Source organism: Trachymyrmex cornetzi, unplaced genomic scaffold (assembly GCF_001594075.2).
Source record: "Trachymyrmex cornetzi isolate Tcor2-1 unplaced genomic scaffold, Tcor1.1 scaffold87, whole genome shotgun sequence".
In the NCBI taxonomy this organism is placed as follows: Eukaryota; Metazoa; Arthropoda; class Insecta; order Hymenoptera; family Formicidae; genus Trachymyrmex; species Trachymyrmex cornetzi.
Genome location: NW_017300212.1, coordinates 14342 through 23561, shown reverse-complemented (window position 1 = coordinate 23561; position 9220 = coordinate 14342). Strand labels below are relative to the sequence as shown.

The window sequence follows — 9220 nt, the reverse complement described above, 5'->3', positions numbered from 1 at the left end:
TTATTCTTCTCACATTCGACTGTGATTGGTCAATTTCTTACTCTTACTTCTTACTCCGTGTATTGTAGACGGGCCTTAATTCCTGAATGCAGCCCTGTGTTTTAGCATCAAGAAAGCAAATTCAGCCGTCAATTCGGCAATCAATAGTCGAGTTATATACTAGGCTTGTGATATCTGACCAATAAAAAGGAAGAAGGCAGTGAAGAAGATAAATATAATTCAACGCAATTTTATTAGTTTTATCTGGTTTTGTTGAAAATTATTGATATTAAAACACATATTTTTAGAAGTGAATATTTTAGTGTTTCACCTTCAAGATGAATCGAAAGGATCGCGAACAAATAGATTACTGCTGTGAAAGCATTGTGTCCAAAATTGATCTGACGAAACTCTTACCAAAATTATTGGAAAACAAAGTTTATAACAGAGACGATGTAAACATCCCACGGTGGTCGGTAAGTTTTATCCATGAAATATTACGCAGTTGTATACATAATTATCTCACATTCTCGACAACAGTTTTGTCATTAATTTCTAATACTTAAGTATAAAGTGTGTTACAAAAAACTAAAAGAGCAAACATTATGGGTTTGTTTGCATCACATGCTTCGACATGTTCCAACATGTTCCATAGCAAAGCACTTGGAGTGAGTGGGAGCAAGTAGTAGCAAGTACGAGCATGTTGGAGCATGCAACACAAACAAACCTATAATGTTTGCTCTTTTATTTTTTGTTAAGGTTTATATGAAAAATATATATACATCTTCCTAATTAATTTTTTAAAATAAAATTTATTGATCAAAAAATAGAATTCTCTGAATTATTTCTTTTATATTTTAAAAACAACCTGAATTGAATCAAGGCATTATTTTCTAGCCCCCAACTGGAGCCTTACATAGACAAAAATATCTTAATGTATAGTTTATAATATATATTAAAATTATTAATATAAATAAGGCCCACAATACAAAGCTTTAGATATATAACTATACATATATGTACAGCTATACATATAAGGAATTAGTCATTTATGAGTCATCTTTATTTTTGTTAGTATAAATAGACAATAGATATAATAGATAAATATAAATTTTATTGCCTTCCTAGAGGTTACAAATATATACATACAATTTAACGCCGCTAACACATCCTTATACTACTTAAATCTAACTTATAACTAACTTGAACTGCTAAACACCGCCGTCTCTCTCTCTCTCCCTGCCAGGACCTCCGCTTCCGCTGCAAATGCCACCATCTTGTGGCTTATGACTCCAATTCATGCTTTTGCTTCCTATCCTCAGAGCCTCACCCCGTACTGTTATCTCCTCCCCTCACTCCCTCTCTCTCTTTCAAACATACACACTCACTCACACACTCTCTCTCACCTACCCACTCTCTCCCCCTCACTCTCTCTCCCGCTCCCGCTTTCCTCTTTTCCTCTTCCACCTCTCTCATCCACCCCTCCCCATCCCCTTCGTCCCCCAAAATAAACCCAACCACCTGCCAGCTTCCATCACCCCCTTTCGTCCATCTCCTACATTCTTCCCACACGTGCTCCCATGTTTCCCCATTTCCACAAAACCTACACTTTCTTTCCTCCTCTCCCTCCCAATATCTCCCATCCCTTACCTCATTCCCCAATCTAAACCTAGCCACCCTTCTCCATCTCCCCTTCCCCCAACCCTTTCCTAAGTATACAGGCACCCCTTTTCCCTTTACCCAACCATACCACCTATTGAACCTCGATTCCCTTATTTTTTCCCACCTTTCCTCCTTCTGCACAATCCTATCCCTTTCCAACAAATCTTCAAAATTAACCCCCCCTTTGCCAACTTCCTACCTCAACCTCCCTGTCCTCAAAATATTGCCACCTTTCCTTCTTCCACCCTTCTAACTTCTCCCCCTTCCCTATATTTCCTCTTACCTCCTCCCAACATATCCCCCCCCCCCTCACCCCCCTTTAATCTCTCCTCAAATTCCCAAGCCCTTAGACAATAGATATAATAAAGAAAGGAATTATATTGAAGTGTGATATACTATGTATTATATAAATAAAAATCTAATCAAATGTATATTATGTAGATAAATATCTGATTACAGAAGAATCTCGGGGCACAAAATACAATCAAAGATGTATTATTGACAATTAAAACAAGAGGACCGAATGCATTCAAAAATTTGATTCTTAGTCTAAGACAGTCCAATCATGAAGATGTAGCTGATATATTAGAGAAACAAAATAATACAAGTAGTAACACAAAGTATGTTATGATTTTTTTTTCTTTTTCTTTGTTAGCTCTTATCTAGTCCAAGATAGGCTTCTTGCTACATATTTGATGTATCTTTTCATGTATGTAACAAATCTTCAGAAATATTTAGAAACACTACGCCTGAGCGTAGAAGGTGCTATGTCGAAAAAAAAACATGAAGAAATATCTATGTCAAGAAATGAATGAAAAGCGGTCTATTTCCCATGAGGTATAAGACCAGTCTATATCGGACGCATACGAAGTACGGTATGAGAAGAAAATATGTTGCGCTATATATATAACCTGTTTAATTTCATGCGACTTGAACTCGTTCTTCTCGCTTTCTCGATATAAACTGTACTTCGTATGCGTTCCGACATACATAGTTCTTCACGCCTTATGCGAAATAGATCGCTTTTCATTCATTTCTTGACATAGACCTTTGTTCATGTCTCTCTTGATATAGTACCTTCTACGGCTCAGGCGTCGAACATTAATTCATTCTTTTTTAAAATCTCATTTATGCAACTTTTAAGTTTTAGACAAGAAAATCCGTTGGATCATCATATTTTTTCTGATGAATTTTTTTCTGAACCTTTAACAATCGAAGTATGTAGGGCTACAAAATTCTTAGATTGTGAATATGATCTCATTGAGCGATATCCCATGCGAAGTAAACCTCGTGGATTGGTTTTGATAATCACTAATATTTATTACGAATTATCGTATGAAAAACCCAGATTTTCGGCAAAACATGACAATAATAATTTAAAGAAATTGTTTGAGGAAATGGGTTTTACAGTTGTTACCTATTTAAATTTAACAGGACAGGTAAGGTACAAGTATATTCAAAATGCAAAAATATATTTTTTATTTTTAATATATAATTTTTTAAATATATATATATATTTTTTTATTAAATATATATATAGGACTGATCTAAGGAACACGTAATTAATATCAAATTATTTTTTTCCTTTTTATCAGGCAATGAAAGATATAATTAAAGAATTTTCAAAAAGAGATGATCTAAATAAGGTCGATTCGTGCTTTGTGATCGTTACAAGTCATGGTATGGAAGATGAAGAGAGTAACACAGAGATCCAAGGCACTGATTATCATATCGCAAGTAGGCAAGCAAATTATGAAAAAGTTCTGTGCACAGAAGTCTGTGATTACTTTACCGCAGAAGCTTGTCCTCAACTTGCAGAGAAACCAAAGATATTTATTTTCCAACTTTGCAGGTACAAAAGTATTCCACAATAATATCTATAATTTGTTGATTTTTTACTTTTTGTTGAATTGAAAATTTAGGAAAAATTAGTATTATTTTATAAAAATATCTGGTTTCTTGATTGTCTTAATTTTTGTCTTTCTTATATCTTGCTTCATATATTTCTTTTTTTCATATTCTTTATAGAGGGAAGAAAAAACAAAACGGTGTAATTCACTCTAGAATCACTACAGACTCTTGTGCAGTGAAGTCAACAAATGAAGCCAATATAGAAATACCTCACATTCAAACAATAAGAAATTATTCAGATATGCTTATAGTTCAATCTACTTTGCCTGGGTATGTTTCTTATCGAGACTCCAAAACTGGTAGTTGGTTTATACAAATTCTTTGTAAAATATTCATGAACCATGCTCACAAAAATCATGTCCAGGATTTATTTAACATGGTAAATATTGAGATATTTAAATATGATGGTAAATAGTACAATGATCTACAATTATAATTTACAGATTGATGCAGAGTTGAAAATTCTTAGAACAACAAACCACGAATGTCAGACGTCATCTGTACAGTCATTGGGATTTAATAAACATTGTTATCTTAATCCCGGTCTTTTCATGGAATCATGACGAAAGAAGGAAAAGTTAAACGTTTCATTGCATGAGCGAAAATATGCAATATTTTCATATTCTATCATGAATATTTTAATACATTTAAGTATCAGTACTATTTTATATAAACAGTGTATACTAAAAAGCAGTATTCTAATCATGTCTTTATTATTAATCAGATGAATGTTCGTAAAGTGATATTTTTCTATGTTATTCTGCAATATTTACCACATAATTACATGAAAGTAAAAATGGAGAAACAATATGAAAGAAATGAAAGACAATAAATTAATATATGTAGAAAAAATTTCACAAAAAGAATATTCAACTGTAAAATATAAAATATTATATTGTGAATCATGACACACTTTTTAATTATATAAATTTTTATATAAACCATACAGAGAAATGAATCATGTCTCTATCTGTTTTTCCATTCCTTAATATGTGTAATTATCAGCATTAGCAGTAACGCGTTACTTTATTGATCATTACCTTGTTATAATAACGATTTGATAATAACATTGTGAATTTTTTATAACGGTAATGGTAACATCAGAGTTAGAAAAATTAATTGTTACTTGTAACAGGTTGAAAGTTATTTGTTATTGAAAAAAATAACTTCTTTTTCCATTAATTTGTAACGCATTACTTTTCTACACGCGTTATTTGTAATGAGTAACGTTAGGCGTTACTCGTTACTTATTACTTTTTCTAGTAAGTAACGCGTAATGATGACAAATTACTTCTCAAAGTGACTTTTCTAACTTTAGCACAACTTTAGCGCTTAGTTAGCGTTACCATCATAAAAAATTGCAATATTGTCATCAAATTGTTTACTATAAAAAGTAACGATAAAGTAACTAAAAAATAACATTTGCCAATCCTGCTAATTACCTTGTTAAGAAAATGTAATCGATTTTTTTACATTTGACTATATAAAAAAAGAGATGGGTGTGGGTGTGTGTGCGCGTGCGCGTGCAGGGTGTCCCAAATTAACCGCCGAATATTTTGTGCGCAGGTAGAGTGGGCTAAACTGAGTCGAAAAGTCCTCTGTAATTCTGCAATTTTCGTAATAGTTAACGAGATATTAAAAATCGCCGAATATTGATTTTCAATAATTTTTTACTGAAGTACTATCAACTTTACAGAAAAACAGCAAGAGACAAAAATTGTTTATTTTCTTCTCATAGAATTCTGAGAATTTTTTAAAGAACTTTTTAGTATCGCATATATATTTCTCACGTTGGTAAAAATATAGTTGCCAATATACATAATATAAAAATGCAGTACTAAAAAGTAAAAAAATTTTGAAAAAATTCTTAAAACTCAATAAGAAAATAAACAATTTTTGTCTCTTGCTGTTTTTCTATAAATTTGATAGTATTCGAGTAAAAAAATATTAAAAATGAATATTTGGTGGTTTTTAGTTATTAATGTCTTCTTAACTTTTGCGAAAATTGCAAAATGGTAGAGGACTTCTCGATTCAATTTAAACCGATCTACCTACGCATGAAATATTTAGCAATCATTCTGTGACACCCTGTATATATAGTTTATTTTCATTTTTTTCGCACTTTGTAAGCTTGGAACAAAATTTATTTTGAGTAGCAGATATATTCCATGTAATCTCGTGTTCATTCTATATTTACGATTTTATCGCGACAAAGTGTAAACATTTATAAAAAGGTACTACTACTTATATTTCATATTATTTAATAGCTTGATTTCTTCTAAGCTCCTTACAGATACAAATTACAAACGATGCAATATTCACTTCACTAAACTAAATCCACTTCGACCACTCATTTATATTTTCTTTATAAGTGCTTGAATTATATAGTTGGCAAAATTACATACAAGTTCGCTACACTGCATAACGTCGTAACATACTCGTGTAAAGAAATTATGTATGTATAATGTGTATAATGCTCAAGTATCGAAATTTCACACGTAATGAAGTTTATAGAATAAAATATGATTCTAAAAAAAATGTGAAATTTCTATTGAGAAAATATTTAAAAAGTTCTTTAATTTCTTTATTCTTAAAATCTAACTGATACGTCTTATATATTTTAGTGACAAACAAAAAGTTAATAAACTTAAATGTATGAATAAGTTAAGTATAATCTCTACGTAATACAACTTCGTAGAGTTTAAATGTAGCTATTTGTTTTATTTATAGTGCCATACTTAATTGATAGAATGAATGATGGATTAATGTCAAGGCAATTGAGTTGTGTCAATAGGAGATGAATTTTACTTTATTATTATATTTCTGACTTATGTTTGTGTTGAATTATTCCGTAAGTACAGCGCGTGAAACCGTGCCTATTAGTATAAGGATTGCGCATTGGATGAACGTGGCCGTTTGATCTTTTCCAAATTTTTGATCACGAGATCGTGTAATGAACAATAACGATTGCGAACTTCACACATGACAAGCCACAAGCTTACATATTCCTTTTCGTCTAGTTCTTGAATCGCTCTTCTATAATCAATGATGTGTGGATATTTCGCAACTTTACTAATAATCTTTCCTCTAGAGATAAAATATCTGCAAAGATAAAAGAGTTCAAATAAGATTTTTTAATTAACTATATGTTAATTTAATCAGCATTAATATGTAAATGTTAAATATTACTTGAACAAAATTAACTGCACATAGACATATATCTGTATGTTCTTTTTCTTTATGTTACCTAGAAATTTGATCGAAAAATGCTGCGGCTTCGCTTTCAACTGATTGAATTTCAGATAATGTATCTTCTTGAATAGATACTCCAAAGTTATTCCCGTCTTCAATTTTTGGAATTAAAAAAGAAATCCACATTTTTAGCTAGAAAATTAAAAATAATTGATGAATTTAGAAAAAACATTTGATAAATGCTTAAAGAATTATATTAATAATAATGAAAAATTAAAATTTTTTAAATATAATAAAGTATATTACACAAGTTTATAAACTTTTATTAATAAAATTTCTAACAATATATATTATTCTTTGTATAAAGTAATAGTCGCTATAAAAATGTAGATCTAGCTTAGATATAAATCGCGGTATACTTAATTAATACTTACTAAATTAGAATCCTCCAAAAGTTGTCTGATGTAAGGTTTAACTATGTGAATCAAATCACATAACTTTTTATTGCAAGGAACAGAACCACTTGGAAGTATCAGAACTTTGGTTCCACTGGTCTCTTCTCCATTATTGTCCAATTTAAGCTTTTTTGTAGCAGGAGCTTCTTCGGAATGATTAAGAATTATAGGGTCTGGAATGGGTACATTTAAGTCTTGGTGTATATCTGATAACTTTCGATTACAAAATCCAGGCGTCTCTAATAATTCATTTAATTTAACTATTTTCTCTGGAAATCCTTTCACCAACAGCTCTTCCGCCTGAATAAACAAACATAAATAAATATAAATATAAAAAAATATTGTAATCTCTATAGTTTTATATACATATATTATCAAGTAATGTTTTTGAATCTAAAATTGTAGATTTATCAATCAAGAGAGAGAAAAAGATTACCTTGGTTATAAGAGACTCCTTATATTCCTGAACCTGTAAGGCAAACTCAAAAAATACACTTTGATACAATGATTATGTATGAATATTAAGTGACTTAACCTTAATTTAATCTTCATATTTCTAATTTCTCATAGTACATATAAAACTACACAATTACATTAAATAATTTATATATGTTGTTGTAATAAACAGTATAAGTTTATAAAAAATATATATATAAATATATATAATAAAAATATCTATAGTATCAATGTTCAGGTAATAAATAATGATACATTAAATACGATAGAGAACGCCATTAGAAGTCAAAGTTAGATGTTTCGAATAATTCAATATATATATTCTTTATTAAATCAATTTAGTTCAGATATGATTACACGCCAATAATTTTTGGACTTTTAACACAATCAGTTTGAAACGCTAATAATTCCTCCCTAAATTAAATTAGAAAAACTGTAAAGAATTTATTATAAAAAATATTAGCTCAGCCACAGGGAATTATTAGCGTTTCAGATTGATTGTGTTGAAAGTCCAACAGTTATCGGCACACAATCATATCTGAAATAAATTGATTTAATAAAGAATATATATTGTATTAGGTATTCGAAACATCCTAACTTTGACCGTTAATGGCGTTCTCTATTATATTTAATGTATTCATATACATGATCATCCTTAGTCTTAATATTGTTTAATAAATAATGATGTAAAAATGACAATTATATTTATTCTGTATAACCTCATTTTCTGTGTAACCACTTGATAACACATTATTTGATCCATTCCTTGCATTACTTAGATTAGAATTCCCAGAGAATGTGGAAAACATTACAGAAAAATTAAACAGCAATTTAAATAGTACAAAGAAGAGATATCTGATAAAAGAAATTTTTAGACGGAAATTTTTCTATACATTTCAACTTGTATTTAACTAAATTAGGTGACTGGATACAATTTTAATAGGTTATGATAAATTATTCAATTGTTTTATACAAACGTACAATATACATTTGTATAAAATTTTAAAAATATATAACAGTAACCTATACAAATTTTTTATATCATTAAAAAAAAGAATAATTTAAATATTGCTCCTTTTATATGTTTGTAAATTAAAGCGGGGTCTACAATAGAAGTCGTAGCAGTCGTAAAGTCTTAAGTCGTAGAAAATTGATCAATCACAGTAGAATATGAGAAGAATAATCGACTATGATTGGTCAATTTTCTACGACTTAAGACTCTACGACTGCTACGACTTCTATTGTAGACCCCGCTTTTACATTTTTATATGTTTGTATTCTAGGTATCAATCACGAAACTTTATCCCTAGGATAGAAAGTAAAAAGTAAAAATTTTAACCATTGAAATTAAGGCGATGCTAAAGCCCCCCTGTTTTACCACATTCCTATTCGGTGGGATTTCTCCGTATTGGATGTACGGATTGCAAAAGTATTATTACTTAAATTATAGTACGCACACAGAGGACGTTTGCTACACTGGATTTTATGAGAAAATCGAAAAAAAATTATAAAATTTACTTATTTTTGGCTCGCACAGCTGTCACCTCGGATATATATTTGCTTGA

The 9220-nt window shown here is 30.1% G+C and overlaps 2 protein-coding genes across 5 annotated transcripts in view; one reads left to right on the top strand and one right to left on the bottom strand.

The window, feature by feature from the left end:
- Positions 1-139: 139 nt before the first annotated feature.
- Positions 140-4371, top strand: Dronc (Death regulator Nedd2-like caspase). 3 transcript variants are annotated; one of them, XM_018520006.1, is made up of 6 exons: positions 140-455; positions 2101-2261; positions 2792-3080; positions 3237-3493; positions 3670-3931; positions 3996-4371. In XM_018520006.1, the coding sequence occupies exons 1-6, from the start codon at positions 318-320 to the stop codon at positions 4113-4115; spliced, it is 1227 nt and encodes a 408-aa protein (XP_018375508.1). In that variant the 5' UTR covers positions 140-317; the 3' UTR covers positions 4116-4371. The 3 variants fall into 3 exon arrangements, with proteins under 3 accessions (XP_018375508.1, XP_018375507.1, XP_018375509.1); XM_018520005.1 differs by having other exon boundaries at positions 2786-3080; XM_018520007.1 differs by having other exon boundaries at positions 2786-3080; positions 3670-3822; positions 3996-4093.
- Positions 4372-6334: 1963 nt separating this feature from the next.
- The window catches only part of REG (proteasome regulator gamma), a 6263-nt gene continuing 3377 nt past the window's right edge, over positions 6335-9220 (bottom strand). The window contains exons 1-5 of one of the 2 annotated variants that reach the window (XM_018520002.1): positions 8375-8553; positions 7636-7668; positions 7179-7499; positions 6800-6936; positions 6335-6654 (exon numbers count right to left, since the gene is read on the bottom strand). In XM_018520002.1, coding sequence (XP_018375504.1) covers positions 6432-6654; positions 6800-6936; positions 7179-7499; positions 7636-7668; positions 8375-8464 — 804 coding nt within the window. In that variant the 5' untranslated portion in view covers positions 8465-8553 and the 3' untranslated portion in view covers positions 6335-6431. Of the gene's footprint in view, positions 6655-6799; positions 6937-7178; positions 7500-7635; positions 7669-8374; positions 8554-9220 lie in introns of those variants that run through there. The other variant, XM_018520003.1, reaches the window with a different exon arrangement.